The sequence below is a fragment of the Magnolia sinica genome, chromosome 9 (genome assembly GCF_029962835.1).
Source record: "Magnolia sinica isolate HGM2019 chromosome 9, MsV1, whole genome shotgun sequence".
NCBI classification, from domain to species: domain Eukaryota; kingdom Viridiplantae; phylum Streptophyta; class Magnoliopsida; order Magnoliales; family Magnoliaceae; genus Magnolia; species Magnolia sinica.
In genome coordinates, this window is record NC_080581.1 from 15,577,179 (window position 1) to 15,595,108 (window position 17,930).

Consider the following 17,930-nt stretch of genomic DNA (forward strand, 5'->3'; position numbering starts at 1 on the left):
TTATCGAGAGCGGATTAGTTGTGCCTAGGCTTCACTCAACACGGTGTAGCTTTAATCATGGAGCCCATCTTAATTTATGTAATGTATATTTATGTCTTAAATGAGTATGAGCTAAAAAAATGAAGAAAATCCAAAGTACAAATGGACCACACCGTATGAAGTAGTGGCAATTAATTATTAAAAACTTGTGGGTGACAAAAGTTTTTTATTATTATTATTTTTTTCTTATGATCTTATTAACAAATTGGATGGAAAATAAATATGATGGTGGGCATTAAAGTGGAGCTTAGGAAGTTCTCATCTGTGGGCATTCAATCACCATTATTTCCTATGGCACAGGCCACTTGACATATAAACCTACTTTATTTTTGGGCTCATGCCTTAAAATGAGTGTAAAAACAGAGACCACGTGGATATACAATACATAGTTGAAGGTTAGCCCAACCTAATTTGCACCTGTTTATTGACTTAGTCCAATAAAAAGTGGGCCACAACTATTAAAAATATGAGACGGTGTCTTGTATCAAGTAAAAAAGAGGCTAGTTGAATTGAAGTAATGCCTCAACTATTCAAGTCACTTATATGATGATATCTCTAGCTAGATAAGGTTACTTTAAAAGTAATTATCATTACTGTTTAGTTCAAACTTCAGTTCATTTAACTCTTTTCCTTATAATAGTAGTGTGTTCCAGCTCAGACTCGATCCTTTGCAGATCCTTTGGTTAGGGCTAAGTCTGGGTTAATGTTAACTAAACCTGGTTTTCCCTAGCTCAGGCCATTGCCTTCGTACTTTAATTTTTTTTTTTTTTTTTAAAAAAAAAACTGCATTGGCTATCCATGTGGCCCCAACTTCTGAAGTGGGGCCCACTTGGTGGACTACAATTTCACTTCATGGTCCGAGGACTACCTTCCTTCCCAAACCAACATCTGATATATATATATATATATATATATATATATATATATATATATATACCCCTTCCCTCTCCCCGTCCGAAACCCCAATTCCCAGTTTCCATCCGTTCCAAGCAACAAAAAAACAGATAAACCCAGACCCACCTCTCTCTCTCTCTCTCTCTCTCTCCTCTCTCTCTCTACAAGCTGCATCTCTTTTCTATCTATGCAGCAGCAGCAGCAGCATCATCCAAACAGCAGCAGAGAAATGCAAGGAATTCCATCATCCATGAATCCAAACCATCAAATCCCTCTCCAGCAGCAGATCCAAAATCCCCAAAATTCCCATTTTGACCCTTCCCTTCCATCCGCGCACGACGATTTCCTCGACCACATGCTCCTCCCTCCCTCATGGCCAGACCACAAGCTCTTCTCCCTCCTCAACTCCTCCAACAAGCCCCGCGATCTACCCGACATCGATGCTCCGCAGTCCACCGATACCCACCTCCACTACTCTTTCGACGACTCCTCCCTCCTCGCCTCTCGCCTCCGCCAGCATCAGATCAGCGGCTCCACTTCTCCTTCTCCCAAATCCATGCTCCTCCATCACCATCAGCAGCAGCAGCAGCAGCTTCTCGTTCCTCGCAGCGGCATGGCTAGATCCCCGTCCTCGGCCGCGGACTCGGGCCTGCTTCCTCTCCCCCTAACCCTAGGCAGCGCGGACAAATCTCAGGAAGAAATCGCAGCCGTTAATGGATTCTCTGCCTCCCTGCCACGTGGCGTCCACCCACACAATCAGCAGCCGTTTCATCAGGTGCGTAGAAATACGTTTCTTCCGTTTCCTGCTCTGTTTTTTTCCTTCGTTTCTTCATTTTCATTTCTTTTGTATTTTTCAGACCGGATCGATTCCGTCGCAGAACTTCGGAGCTCCGCCGACCGGAATCAACCAGACGCCGGCGTCGGGATCTCCCGCCGGAGGTACGGCTCCTGCGAGGCAGAGAGTTAGGGCGAGGCGAGGGCAGGCTACCGATCCGCACAGCATCGCTGAAAGAGTAAGCTAAGCTGCTGTCCACCGCTTTCTACATTTAAAATAATATAGAATTGGGGCCCACTCCATGATCTGAACCGTCCATCATTTCGGACCCACCTTGGATTGCCCCCCTAGTGAAGAAACCACACAATTGGATGATCTAGTTGGCCCCACCATTGTTGAAACCTGAAAGGTCTACATTTCGCGTTCTAAATGCGAAATCCCTTCAGCTGTGGGAGGGACCATCTACAAAGGGGCCAGCCGGATAAACGGCCATGATTGCAAAGGTGGATCCGTACGTTTGTGGGATGAGGCTCATGTGTACAATTTCCTGTACTCCCTCAGACTACCAGACTCTCCCTCGGATTTTCATTTGATTAGGGCTTTTGTTTCTGTGTGGCAGTTACGGAGGGAGAGAATCGCAGAGAGAATGAAAGCTCTGCAAGAGCTGGTGCCTAATGCGAACAAGGTTCTATATCTATCTTTTGTATTTTTTATCTTCTTAAATGGTGGTGTCTCACACCGATACACGTCAATCCGGACCGTCCAATTTGGTGTCTCCATTATGGATTGATTGCATATGATAACCCCACTTAGCGAGTGATCTTAACCGTCTGTTTTGGTGGCCATCAAATGGGCGATTTCAAATTCAACGGTTCATATCAGATGATTACGATCACCCACGGGTTTCTTTTTCAGGAACGTGCTCTTTCTACGTGGGGGCCACCATTTGGATGATCTCGATTGATTGAATTGTGTACCATATGTGCGGTGGATGAGTCACCAGAACATCAGAAATGGTGGAAAGCGCACAAGGAATAGCACGAGGGTGGGGGCAGGTAGCCCGCACGCTCACGAGAGACCGGAATGCCCTTCGCTTTTGGGAACCAAACGCCTTTGGCAAAACGGGGTCAGTTTGGTCATTTCCGGTTTCCATTAGGCAGTTCGCCGGACCACCTAAATTCATTGTCCCACTCTAGTATCCACCGGACATGTGGCCAGCTATGGCATTATTGTGGACCCTTGGTGGTCACTTGTGATGGGGACCACCAATTCACGATGATGAATTTCAAACAAAGGGGGCTGTGAAAAAAGCTCTGTGAGCCCACTGTGATGTTTGTGTGACATCATCGTATCCGCAGCTCTTGTTAGTGTGTTAGCCAAATCAAAGTGGGCAACACCACAGATATAGCATTCAAACTGCTGTAGGGCAATTGAAGCTTTGAATCAGGCTAATATTTGGTTTTTTCCTTAGCCGGATTTGCTTAATAGATGGTTTGGATGGCATATTAACATTATGGTGGGCCCCGAAGGTTTCATTGGTGACCATACACGGTTCCTTGTGGTGTGGTGCATGCATTAGATTGATTTTAGGCTAATGTCTTAGTATGTTTCAAGCTAAAGAGGGAGAAATGTCACACCCATGCTATGGTGGGCTCCATGACAGTTGCCGTGTCCATCAAATCATGTGGTCCAGCGGGCTAGGAATCTGTTCTTTTTGTTAACTGAAAAGAAATAGAGACAAAACCTTTTTCTTTGCTTGAAGACAAAGGAGGCTGCATGCTTTGCTCCCCCACTCTTTTTTTCGGCCAAGCTATGTTCCACACCGTTCATCTTAAGAACCTACGATGCCTGTTTATACATTGAAAATACAGTTCATCTTAAGCGATTAGAGCCGTTCATGATGGGCCACACTGATATAAAAGCCACAATTTGGGCAATCCTAACCGTTCAATCCTGCAAATGCACAGCTGAATAAAGAAGGCCAAAGGTTACGTTTTCAATGAGGCAAAATTCCTAGTTGAACGGTCACAGTCATGCAGTCCATTAGAATCAGCCTCTACTGTTGTGCCTTTCCCTTTCACTTGGTAGGCTCAATCAAGGTGGCCTGTAATTAAGCTACAATTTCATCTACTATGTCCATCTATTACACCAGCAAGGTCATGGTGTTAGGAAGATGTGATCCCAAAAATCATGCAGATCCAAAATTCCAGTGGGCCACACAATAAGAATTAATGGGGATTGGGTAGCCCATCGTTGAAACCCTCTTGAGGCCACATGAATCGCCTTTCCGACCATTGGATGGCATATAAACAAACATCTAAGTGTTGCCCAAGAAGGTTTCAATGGTGGGTGTTTTCAATTACCATCCGCACTGTTTCGGATGGTGTGCCTTAATTTTTGTGCTGATGATGAGCTTGGACAATAGATGGATGGAGTAGATAATTTCACACAGATATTATTACAGTGTGCCCCACATATCATTTTGTTGAATCACTTCCTCCCAACAGTCGTCATTTGGGAAAACAATGTGAGCAAGAATCAAGTGGTGGGCCACCAATTGGATAGTGAGACCAGTGGTGAGCGTGTTCATGATGCAATCCATCTGATCCACGTCCTAGATGAAGCATTCATGTGCCATGTTGTCATGTTTGCTGATATGGGCCTATGTCCAGTCACATGTATCGAACTTTCATGAGATCTATCCCGTCCATCAGGCACGCTGCCTCATGTTCACCTTCGAAGCCAAAAATCATGATAATCTAGAACTCAGGTAGGCCACACACTAGGAAAAGGTTGAGATTGGACACCCACCAATAGTCTTATATGGGGCTGACCTTGTTGTTTATATGCCATCCAATCCATTCATCTGACTTGCAGACTTATTCCAAAACTTGAGTGGGCCAAGCCACCTGAATTTAGAGATTTTTAGGTATAATTTTATGGGGTGGCCCACCTGATCCTAATGGGTGGTCTGAATTTCATCCTCGTCAAACCGTTTCCCCACATCAGAGAAAGCTAGGGGTACATGTGTCTTTTTAGTCCACCCGATTGCTCGTCGCTCTCAGCTTTCCCTCTCTTCCTCTCTACACTTCCCTTTCAAGATCCGTAAACGTGTTTGTATTTTTGTTGTTGTGGGTGGAATGACAGACGGACAAGGCTTCGATGCTGGACGAAATCATCGATTATGTGAAATTCCTGCAACTCCAAGTCAAGGCAAGAATAAATAAATACTTCCTACACCTCTCTCACAACTCCATTATAAAATCTTTTATCTTTCTCTTACAAAAATGGTCAGAAAGAAATGCTGAAATTCCATCTGTGTTGTCCAGGTTCTGAGCATGAGCAGGCTGGGTGGTGCAGCAGCTGTTGCTCCCCTCGTGGCTGACATTTCCTCTGAGGTAACATTCGAATACCAATATTAAAATCACAGAAAAATAAAAAACTTCGATACTCGGCATTTTGTGATAGATGATACACAGGCACCCACATATTACTTAGAAATTGCATGCATTCGATTGCTGCGAATTATGGTATCGAAATCAAAATTAAGCTTATTTGATTATTAGATTGGTGGACTTTTATTGGACGGTTAAAAATGAAAGAAAAATCCAATGGTAACTATGTCCATGGATTAGAGGTTAGTATTGGTCAAATGATCTGATTTTGAGTTAATGTATTCGGCGTTGACAATTTCTAAGTACCCGCGAATCAAGTGTCGTACTTTGCCAGAGTATTAAATAATATTTTTTTTTAAGGATAGGTATCGAATAATATTAGGAGATAGGAGATTGATATCTGCACCCACACTGATAATTAATTTGGATATATACGGTTCATGCTGTTTCAAATATAAAAATGAGAAAAGCTTTGATACTCTCTGGCAGTGTCATGGATGATGCGCATGGACTTAGAAATTAGTAAGAGTTTCCATACGTGGCATGCAATCAATTCAAGTTAAACTGTCCAAATTAAGGGTCCCGGGCTAGATTTATCATGGACCAAAATTTAAGCTTACATGACAATTTGACTGTTAGTTTGGTGGAGATTTTTGGACAGTTTAAAAATGAAAAATATCCAATGGTTTTATCTCAAGAAACAAGTGTCAATGAATTAGAACTTGAAATTGTTAACCAATCAGAGATTGAAATCTAGCAAATGTGGGTCCCACAATTTAGTGGGTTTAATTTTGAGTAAATATATGCAATGTGTACCATTTTTAAGTGCCTATGTATCAAGTGCCATACATAGCCACAGTATAAATAAAACTACCTTATGTGTAAAGATCTGGGCCATTTGGGTGTCTGGGACAAGTTTGGATTTACTATGAAACAAAATTCACCATGATAAAACAATGGCGACCGTTAAAAAAGTGATGGATGAATTCTTTATGTGCGTCCATAGCAGATGCGTAATGTGATCTAAGCCCTACATCATTCAGGGTCCACCTTTGATTGGCTACTCACCAAACATTGCATTTGTCCGACCATCGTAAGCATCCAATAAATGTACTTTTTTTTTTTTCTCACTAAATCTGAGCTGTTAGCATCTTTTTTAACACTTTGGCGTTTGTACATTTGTTTGACGCCACTGAATAAACGGTTAGGATATGCGAAACAGTGTATTTTTATACGTAGATTGTTTAGCATGATCTCATCCGTCTATGCTGCATGCCGACAATCCCACGATGGTACGGTGCCTCTGTTGTATGACGGGTGAACGGGTTGAATCGGAAGCGGATTAGCTGGTATACTGCACACGACCGACCTCGGTGGTGTGTTGACATCACCAAGTTCTATGGGCCCCACCATGAGGTATGTATTATATCAAAACCATCCGTCCATTTGGGGAGCTCGTTTTAAGGGTTGAGCCCAAAAATAAGAAAGATCCAAAGATCAGGTGGACCACACCACAGAAAGCAGTGTGGGATTGAACATCTATCGTTGAAACCTTCTCGGTGTCACAGAAGTTTCAGATCAATTTTTTATTTTTTATTTTTACTCTTCGTACAATTCTGTGTGACCTTACGAATAAATTAGATGGAAAATAAGCATTATGGTGGCCCTACAAATGTTTTAATGGTGATAATCATGGTCCCACTGCTATTTGTGGTGTGGTCCACTTGAGCTTTGGATATGACTTATTTTTGGAATAATAACTAAAATGATCTCGCCAAGTGGATGGACGGTGTGGATATAGTAAATACATCATTGTGGCCCCACGTAACTTTGATCTCCTACCAACCGTTCGTACTAGTGTGTGGTACACCAGCTAATCCGCTTCCGGTTGGATCATGTGCCTCTGCCACCTGTACGGACCAGGGAGTTTAGGCACTGACTTGCATGTCTGGATGAAGCACTCCACGTGTCCATCTCGATGGAAGGAAACCCCTTTTATTTTTATTGGGTTCAGTTTCCGTAAATCCAAAAGCTGTTGTATCAGATGATCCAAGCCACTCATTTAGTCGATTAAAAATCAACGGCTACAACCAGTGGTTCAATCAGGCTCCTGGGATCATCATATGGTCTTTACTTTTGGGGGCACCGTCATCCGTCCTGGGTCGACAACGTGAATGATTTTGGATAGAGAAAAACTTTCATATGGTAGACTATGATATATGATACGCTGGCACCATACTACAGAGCTGCGTACGTGGCCAAATTTCGGCCACAGCTTACTAATAATTATTCTTATTTGATTTCCTGACTAGTGGGGTGGTTGATTTTTATTAGACAGTTTAAAAATGAAAAACGTGCAATAGGGTCTTTTCAACAATCTGATAGTGGGTTTAGTACGTAGAAATGATACGAGTGAAATATTTCAACTCAAATTCACTAATTTTAAGTATAAGAATGGGATTGGTTGGATTCATGGTCATTTTATTTTTTTAAAATAAGATCGTTGGATATTTTTCTTTTTTGACTGTTCAATAAATATTCGAAAATCTAATAATTAGATGACTCAATAATAATAATCTTTTACTTATGATGCATCGAAAGTGGTGCCATAATTGCATTAATTTCCTGTCTGCATATCATCTATCACGTTTGGCTAGAGTATCAAGGTACCGGAAAAGTTACGTGGGCACCACCACGATGTCCTATACACGCTGTCCACTCATTTTCCTGTAGTGTATAGTCCACTTGAGAGTTGGGTACGTTTCATTTTTAGTCTTATGATATAAAGTGATATGGAAGAATGGATGAACGGTGTGGATAAAACACATACATCATGCTGGGTCCACAGATCTTTTACCAGCACCGAGCTCAGTACTGGAGTGGTCACTACCAAATCCGAGCGAGCATGGGGTGTGTCTTTAAAAAAATAAGGGTGCTCATATCATTTCGAACCTTTATGCTTTCTTAAAAAAGACTGATCCAAAGATTTCAAAAATCCTCTCAATTCCGGAAAACGACAAACCGGCCGTGCGAGCACGCCTCCGCACTCTCTACCTTTTCCAAAAACGCCCTTCCCTTCCAATAAAGCGGAGGGCATTTCTGGCAATTCCATTAATATAGGCTTCTTGGTGGTGGTTGGTGACTGTATCCAGACGAGTGGGATGGGACGGAGCAGTAACGGCACGCAGACGGCGACTAACGACAGCCTAACGGTGACGGAGCACCAGGTGGCGAAGATGATGGAAGAGGACATGGGTTCGGCGATGCAGTACCTGCAAGGGAAAGGCCTCTGCCTCATGCCCATTTCCCTCGCGTCGGCCATCTCGACCGCCACGTGTCACCCCAGGAACCCCGGGGCCATGCTGGGTGGGCCCGCTACGGGGGACCCTCCGTCCTCCCCGAGCATGTCCGTGTTGACGGTGCAGTCGGCGATGGGCAACGGAGGCGGGGAGACGGACGTGTCACGGTCGTCCGTTAAAGAGGCTGCGTCTGTCTCGAAGCCGTGAAGTCTTGACAGTAACGGTAAAAGCCGTCAAGTCTACGGGAATATGGAGGTCGGGGGTGTTTTGACGCCGTATTTGAGTAAGACTTGAGAGAAGCTACAAAAGCTCTTTCCTTTTTCTTTTTTCTTTTATTTATTTCGAAGTTTGTTTTTTTTTTTTTTTTTGTTTTTTTTTATATTGTATTTTAGTTTGTCGTGTTTGGATGGCAGGAGCAGCTATTGGGTGTGTTTTTTAATATTAATAATGCTTTTAAAATAGTGGGTAGAGAGCAGAGGGAAGCACTGGAATGGAAATTGGGAGTGTTTGGCTAGCCTCCCTCTCTCTCTCTCTCTCTCTCTCTCTCTCTCTCTCTCTCTCTCTTTTCATTCTGGTCTGGAGTGATGTTTTGGAGATAGAATATTGAATATTTGGTAATGGGGTTTGAGTTGGAGAGTTGTGAGCGGGCGGTAGGGGATAAGAGAGAGGAGTGGGTCAACGAGGGAGAAAAAGGAGTGTGAATTTCATGGGATCCCTGACCGTTGGCTTTGCACGTCGGATCGTCAAATGGGGCCCACGTTTTAAAAAAAATAAAATAAGGGACTAGTTCTGGTGGGGCCTTACCGTGGGTGGATTACGTCCCTGAAATCTTCTCATGGGACGGTTGGATTCTTTTGATTTGTGGCCTACAAATAGACGGTTTGGAAGAGGGATAGAGCGGTGGCCAACTGAAGTGGGTCCGTGGATTGGTGGATAGGATCTTCTAGTCTGAACGGGAAGGATTGCTGACTCCACACGCGTGCAGGGCCGTATATGTACACACGCGGGGACACGTGTGTGAGGTCTGAGGTACGAGGGCTTAGATCTTCTTCCTATCGAAGAATTTGACTTTTCAGGTGGACCACTGCGTTCAAAGAGCATCAACGGTTATAATTATTATTAATTTTCTTTTATAGCCGATCATTTGTTTTGATATGCTGTGGCCCACCTGAGGTGCCGAGTGGCCTGATTTTGTGCCAGAAGATAAAAAGAAAATAAAATGTAGAGCTCACTCGATAGAAAGCTCAGATCTCACACGTGTCACCTTGCGACACCTGCGTCCGTGTGCATGGCTCCCATGCGAAGTGTTGATGCAACGGAATTAGGCGTGGCAAAGGCCGAGCTAGGCTACGCCAGGTCGGGTCCGATACCTAAAGGATTTTAGCCCGTGCTTGGCCCAAGCCCAAGATGGACTTACCAATGCAGACCCCAAACCCGGTCCGAGAATTGGTGGGATCTGGGCCCAAGCCAACCTTGCCAGGCCTGAAGATTGATAAAATACTTATTGTTTGCTTGAGTGTTCCCATTCTATTCATTGATCAAGTGGGCCACACATGCACAAAGAAATAAATATTTTAGATGGATGAAATCAATACATTCAAGATGGATGGGTTGGATTGGTTGCCTGGAGATTGAAATGACATGATCATGCAATTAACACATTACATGTAAATTTTGGGTTGGGCTAAAATGACTTAAGCCCAAGATCATCGCAGAACTTAGCGTGCCATGCATGAAAGGCCTAAGCTCAACCATTGGTCAAAGCTAGTAGGTCCAAGCCTGGCCCACTACACAACTGTTTCATGTGTTATGGCCCACCTGAGTTTTGGATGATCATGATTTTTTAGATCAATCGCTAATATCAGGCAGCATATCTGATGGTCCGCGTGAATATCATAAAAGATCAACCCACGTGGCTTTCAGCTTGTGAAACTAACCCTGGTATGTGCATTGCGCAAGGTACCACGGCATCTCTTGTCAGTGCTTTAAAAATGCCCGAGTACACCGCAGAAAGGCTTGGGCTGAGGGTCTTGTAATTGGTAAAGAAAGTAGGCTATCGGAGAGTTGCTGCCGACCTGGGTTTTTGTTTTTTGTTTTTTCTAGATATTTGTTTCTTTATGGGTTGTGTTTTGTCTGTAGTTGTAGGTGTTTTTCGTTTGTGGCTGGATGTAGGCGTCTTAAAGGTGTTGGATTCAAGGCAGGGGGACAGTGCTTATGACTCATTTCTACTCCATGGGTACGGATTTCTAATATCTGGAGCGAGTGCAACAAAAATCCATGTGGCCCACCGTGATGTTTGGTCCGACCCAACTCAAAAGGTCAAGGTTTAGATGAGTCATTTGAGTTTAAGTTATGTTTTGTTAAGAATTTAAATGGGTTGGGTTTGGGTTTGCTGAGTGATGTAGATGGTCGCAGATAATTTCATGTCCTCGATGAACCAGAAAAGGCCTGATTAGAGATGGAGATGATCCAGTCTGTCAGAATTTAAAACGGATGTATCTCACAGACCGAAATGAGTTATCAAATGTAAAATATGTGATTTTAGGGTAGGACAATCTACTTTAGCCACCCAACCCACTAAGAGTAGCACACAACATGGTAAGTGCTTAGAATAATTAAGAGAATAACGTGGTGAAGCCAAATAGGATGCTTACTATTTTTGGTCGAAAACCTTGCGCACTTATAGACGTCACAACCGTATACAAATAATTATCCCCTTGAGGAAGACGTGCTTGATCTCACATCCTTCCCTGCGTTGCTAAGCCATGTCCGGTGGGTTGTGAATATGGTTCGTCCTAAAACCGGATTGCATCCTTCCCCAGCCCAAACCCTGATCATCCTGACAGTGGCTCTATGCTGCCCACCATGATATATGGGTTTTATCCATGCTGTCAATCATTTTTTTTTTCATATCATTTTAAGATATTAGTCCTAAGGTGAAGAAGATCCAAGATCAAGTGGACCACACCACATGCAACAGCAGTGATAGTGACACCCACTGTTGAAACCTTCCTAGGTGCCACTGTGATGTTTATTTCTCATCCAACTTGACATGAATGAAGGGAAAAAACAAATACCAGCTTGATCCAAACTCGTGCAGCTCCCAAGAAGTTAATGGTGGGCATCCAATATCCAATGTCTGGTCCACCTGAGCGTTGGATCTGCATCCAATATCCAAAGTCTGGTCCACTTGAGCGTTGGATCTGTCTCATTTTGTCAGTTCATGGTTTCAAATTGTCTGGCAAAATGGATGGGTGGCGTGGATAAAATACATACATCAGATTGTCCCCACAGAACCATGACCGGACGGATTATCGTCTAGGTAAGGACAAGACACAATCCCCTTCTGTAATCCCCTTTTGTTCACCCTCAGCTTCCTCAGTAAATGATAACTATATATATATATATATATATATATATATAGAGGAAGCTCACCGGACTCCTACGAACTTTTTTGAGAACTCATCATACGTGATGAGTCTCAAAAATCTGAACAGTCCACGTCATGAAACCCCCTGGTACAAATTTTCACTTTGAACCAAAACTTTGGTGGGCCATGAAAAATGAAAACAGTTTCTTACCTTGATTTGCATTTCTCATTGTTATGGCCCACCAGAATCTTAGCTCAGAGTGAAAATTCGTACCTTCAGGGTTCATGGGATTCCGCATCTTATGGACCGTTCGGATTATATGCCCATGACACATGTGTAAAGGTGCACACATGCATAGGTGCATAGGTGAGCATGCTCATGGGCACAGGAGCTAAACGGTCTACGTGATACGGCACTCCCTGAAACTTTATGGGCCCAATTTTCAGCCCGATCCAAAACGCTAGTGGGCAATAGCGAAGAGAAATGCAAATGAAGGGTGAATTGTTTTCTTTTGCCATGGCCCACCAAAGTTTTGCATTGGGCTGAAAATTGGGCTTGTGAGGTTGCAATGGGTGCCGCATCAAGTGGACCGTTTTGAATTTCATCAGTTGACTCCTTTTACGTTTCAGTTCCTTTGAAGGCCACAATTGACAGTTAGGATTGTTTAGAGTTTTCAATCTCCATTCATCAGGTGGGGCCCACGTGCCATGAGCGAAGATAACAGGCCGGTCTGGTCATCAGGTGGCACATGAACGTCGTGATGTGTGGAGTGGAGTATGCCTGATAACATGGACCAACCTGCTTTTCACGCCAGGGTTCACCTGATCAGCCGGCCCAGATCTTGCACGTGCAACATCAGCACGTGTGGGAGAGTAGGATTCCAAGTTTTAGCCAACAATCGTATTTCTCTTATTTCATTAGGCCCAAAACAAGTGTAATCCAGACTGTCCATTTGATGGGGGCCTCAATTTGGATGAACATGGACGCTATTAAAGATATTGAACATCAAAATTCAATTTCATCATTAAATTACTCTAACAGTTATTACCTTAAATCTCTCCAACTATTTCTATCTTATCTCTCATCCATGTATCAATCATAACTTGTAGAATCTTAACTATTCTATCTTTGATTTCTATCTTGTAATCAATTCAATTATAAATAATAAGAAACAATCTTAGTGATAGTGCGTCGGAGATTTTCAATTATCTTATTTTGCTTTAAATATAAATGAACGAACGGTCTAAATACAGGCAATCAAAGTCCTAATGAGATGGATTATTGCCGTTGATTTGGTAGGTTTTAAAAAAACATTCTGAATTAAAGACGTTAATTCATATGATGTATATGTTTGGACACTGTCATATGGCCCAATGCTATAATGGGCTAGAGCATTGGCCTAAGCCCAGCCTGTGGCTAAAATGGTTCCCCGGACCAGCTTGGCCCACCCTCTTTTAGCATTTCTGCTCTGGGTGTGGGCCCAATCTAGTCGTCATGTATAACCCATGCTTAAAAGACACACCACGACTCGGGCAGACTCATTCGCTCCTCAGTAAAGTCACAGGGCTGATTTGGCCCGACTTGACTGAGTCGGGGCTGACTTGTGTATCAAAGTGGCTTAGGTCCAACGGAATCAACTCAGATGAGCCGCTTGTGTTATTTATTTGAAAAGAGGGTGAGAAAACTGCTTGGATGACTTTGACTCATTACAACAGACAAATACACACCATTAATGCATGAAAATGATCATTTTGCCCTAAAGGGCACACATTTTCACAAATCTACTTAGTTATTGTTTGGGAATAACGTGTGAAAGAGTTTATGAGTTCTATTATAGCATATAAAGTTGATCGAAACCGTTTATCCATTTTGTATACATTTTGTATACTTATTTTAAGCCATGAGTTAAAAGAATGGGTTATATATGAATTGCAAGTAGGCTATAGGGAGATTACAATGGTGGACAATCTTAAAACCATAAAATAAATTTGCCTGATGTGGTCCAATTGAGCATTGATCTACCTTATTTCAAGGTACGTTAAAATGATCTTAAAAAATAATGGTCAGTGTGGATTTTTCACAAATATCGTGGTGGGCCTCACCTAATTTACCAACCAATGTGGGGGTGGAGTAAGTGCAACCCTAGCATCAGCCAATATGGTGCGACCCTAATAGTGGGCCCACCTTGATGCATATATTGTATATCCACACCGTCTAACTTTTTAATAAGGTTATACAAAAGTGGATGAAGGGGAAAAATCAAATATCAACTTTATCTAAAAAATTTGTAGCCCACAAGAAGTTTTAATGGTCAAACGGAACTGTTTCCTATGTTTTGGTCCATCAAAGATTTGGATCTGCTTAATTTTGGGTCATGCAATCAAATGATACGGAAATACGGATATATGGTGTGGATATGGAATACATACATCAAGGTGGCCCATGGGCAGCACCATGTATGGTGAAACCAAGGTCGCAACCTAATTCACTCCCTCCCACGGGGACGCGGATTGCTTTCCGGTGTTGACAGTGGCAAGGTGACCACCAGACGGTGCGTTGTGGGCCCACCATGATGTGTGTTTTTATCCCTACCGTCCATTCATTTTAGATAATTATTTTAGGCCTAAGATAAAAAAAAAAAAAAACGGTAGATTCAATCTCAAGTGGACCACACCGTAGGAAAACAGTGGTAATTGAATGCTCACCATTGAAAACAGCCTAAGGCCCACTTTAAATATTATTTGCCATCAAATATATTGACTAAGTCACAAAGACTAGGAATAAGGAAAACAAAAATATCATCATGATCCAAAACTCATGTGGCCCCGATAAGTTTTTAATGGTGGACATTAAATCACCATTGTTTCCTCTGATGTGGTCCACCTGAGATTTAGATCTTTCATTTTGGGATAACGCCCTAAAATGAGCTGAAAATATGGATGAACGGTGCTGATATAAAACTGGTACAGTAAGGTGGGTCCCACGTTCAAGGCAACACCGCAGTGGATGAGATACGAGTTGCACATAATCCATGTCCCTCTCTCTACTAGAATATTCGGTGAATTACAGCCTACCGATTTGACATTTGAATGATGTATCTAACCCACTGCCAGTACGGCCTATTGTGATGGTAAGGAGAAATTCATTTTGTCCATCCGTTTTGGCAGATGAGGTTAAAACATGAGATTAAAAATCAGACAGATATGAAACCTAAGTGGGCCACACGACTGGCAACCGTGAAAAAGGGTTGCCGACCGTTCAAAATATTTTGGGTTCGACCATGATGTTTATATGCAATTCAAACCGTTTAGAAAGTACCTCAATTGTTCGTAAGTTCATGAATTGAAATGATAAAAATATTAGCTTGATCCCAAGCTTATGCAGCCTTTCAAATATTTCAATGGTGGGCTACAATCACCACTGCTTTTTGTTGTGTGCCCCGCTTGACCTTTGGATCTGCCTCAATTTTGAACTTATACCATAAATGATTTGGAAAAAAACATATAAACAAGGTGGATTTCTCACAAAAACCATGGTGGCCCCCACCTAGCTTGGGATCCCTGAATATTAATTGCCACTACACGCTAGTTTAGGCATTTTACTATTTTAGCATTTTTCAAAATATTGTTTTAAAACCATATGCAGTAGCAACTGTGCATGATGTCAGACGGTTAAATCGATAATGGAAATAAAAGGAAGGTAAATTAAATATATTAACTAAATAAGGGATATATAGTCATTCGGGCGGGCCCCAATAAAAAGGATTTAGGCTTCACCTATCATATGCTAGACACCTAAAATAAAGAAAAAAGAAAAACGACAACAGTCCACGAGATTGATAAGACCAGCTCGTGGAAAAACTACCACAAAGAGCGACTATCACAGAAGAATGCGGGAGGAGCGACCGAGCAGGGTATAGTAGCAGCTACCAGCAGCAATGTTGAACTTATCCAGCAGCTTCTCCTGAGACAGGGACAGCTGTTGGAGGGGCTAAATCAGCGACAGCCTGGAGCTGAGAAAAGGGTCATCCTATTCCTTATGAAAAGTCTGTCTAATCATACCAAAGACAGCCTTATCCAGGGTTAAGGAGCCTCTGACAGAGACAGTGAGGAGGGCAGATGAATAAACCAAGAGTTAGGCGGGTTTTAGTAAATGCCTCTTTGGATATAGATCTTGGCAAGCTAACTGGGCCCAAATCAGTTAAATGTTCACAACCAACCTAACAAATGGAGTCAGGAATTGGCCCTAAACAGCAGTAGCTGGGAGTGGAACCTGGCCTAGTTGTATTGGTTATGGGAGACACTCCAATCATATTCTAGCCATTTTGTGCATGGATGTATGCAAAAAGTGGCAATGTTCAGATGATCATGACCCACCTTTTGTTGTTAGTCATTTTTATGGTCACCATCCCTTTTCTGAGCCTTGGATCTTAAAGTTAGATGTAAACTTGATTGTGGAAATTGCAGAATTGAAAGGACTAATCAGTGCATTGAGTATGGAGATCTAATAGCTGATATTTAAATCTTACTTCCCTAAGAAGCCATTGCTGGAGTCTTCCGCACCTTAGACGGGAAATAGTACAATGTGAGAGAGAGCTTCCCAACGTGTAGGTTTGGTACCCAACTCTATTTTTGTAGTTATAAGGGAGAGGAGTTTGAAAACCATCACAACCGTTCCTCAAATGCTCCATATGATTTTAGAATTCCAACTACTACATTAGAACATTGCACCTTATATGGGAAATAGTACAAAGGAAGAGAGCTTTCCATGTGTAGGTTTAGAACCTAGCTCTATTTTTGTAGTTATAGGAGAGGAGTTTGAAACCCATGGCAACTCTTCCTCAAATGCTCCACATGAATTTAGAATTCGCAACTCTTCCTCAAAGGCTCCACATGATTTTAGAATTCCAACTCCATTAGAATATTGTGCGTGAGTTATGATAGACGTTCCTTAGGTCCTTTTTATCATGAGGAAGTCCGAATGTATATTTTGGTTATCATCATCTTGAATAGAAATGGCAGTTTTTTATTTTTTAAATAAATATTGTGCGTGAGTCACTGTCCAAGCGCACCACCGTTACACGAATTTGAGTTTGATCACAACTCTAGTTGAGCCCACCACTTGATCATAATATCCAACGCTTACGCAGATTTATACCGTTAATCAATTAAGCCAGTTTATAGAACTCTTACAATGGAATCATCTGACCAGAGTATTGCTTTAGAGTGGGACAGACTAAAAGACTAAAGTTGATGTGTGGATCTCGATTGCCCATTTTCTTTTCATGCTATTGATAAGATGGTTAAGATTGTCTTGTCAGTCCTGCCAAGAGCCGGCTAGGATGAATGGATAGTCTCTAATATCCATAGCTAGTAAATGAAAATGTTGGCATCTAATTCGATTTTGATGGGTAGAAGGACAAAAGGTTTGGTCATGAAGAAATGGAAACGCCATGAAATCAGATGATAAGAAGTTCTAGTTAAATAACTAAAAACCCCAGGTGAAAAAAAAAAGGAAGAAGAAAAGAAAAAGAAAAGAGGGATATATGTGCACATATATGCTGTTAATGGGATTAAGGGTCCGGATATACATTGGGAACATAGGTTAAGTTACCCATTGACAACACTAGGGACCATTTGATGAACGGTAATCCATGAGAAAATAAAGCAATTTGTAATTGTTATTTCTCAAGGTACTATTGAGGATTCTAAGGGATTTATTTTAAGTGAGATATTTGATTTGCAAGTGGAAGTCTCCATTTCCCCTCACGAGGACCACCTTATATCTTATATTTTATGCTTAAAAATTATAGAAATGAAAAGTTTAATGATTATATCATAAATTTATGGTGTAGCCCAAACCTTTGTAAAGTGTCGTGACTTGGTGTTCCTTAAGATAGGTAGGTGCGAACGGCCAACAAACTATATCATAGATGGGCCACAAGTCTACATATGAAATGATTTATCAACGGACTTCACTTGCCCGTAGATCTTGGCAAGGTACTTGAGCTCAGATTCACTTGAAATTCATTTGGTCGTAGATCTTCGCATACTAACTAGGCCCAACACGACTTCTTATTGAGTTAAATGTTCACAACCAACTGGACAAATGGATTCAAGAATTAGCCCTAAACAACCATGACCGGCAGTGGAACCTA

General features: G+C 42.1%; 1 protein-coding gene across 1 annotated transcript; it reads left to right on the forward strand.

Annotated features, from left to right (window-relative positions):
• Positions 1–994: 994 nt before the first annotated feature.
• Positions 995–8,839, forward strand: LOC131256977 (bHLH transcription factor RHL1-like). Its single transcript, XM_058258113.1, has 6 exons — positions 995–1,708; positions 1,791–1,946; positions 2,328–2,393; positions 4,856–4,921; positions 5,038–5,106; positions 8,256–8,839. The coding sequence occupies exons 1-6, from the start codon at positions 1,121–1,123 to the stop codon at positions 8,607–8,609; spliced, it is 1,299 nt and encodes a 432-aa protein (XP_058114096.1). The 5' UTR covers positions 995–1,120; the 3' UTR covers positions 8,610–8,839.
• Positions 8,840–17,930: the final 9,091 nt, after the last annotated feature.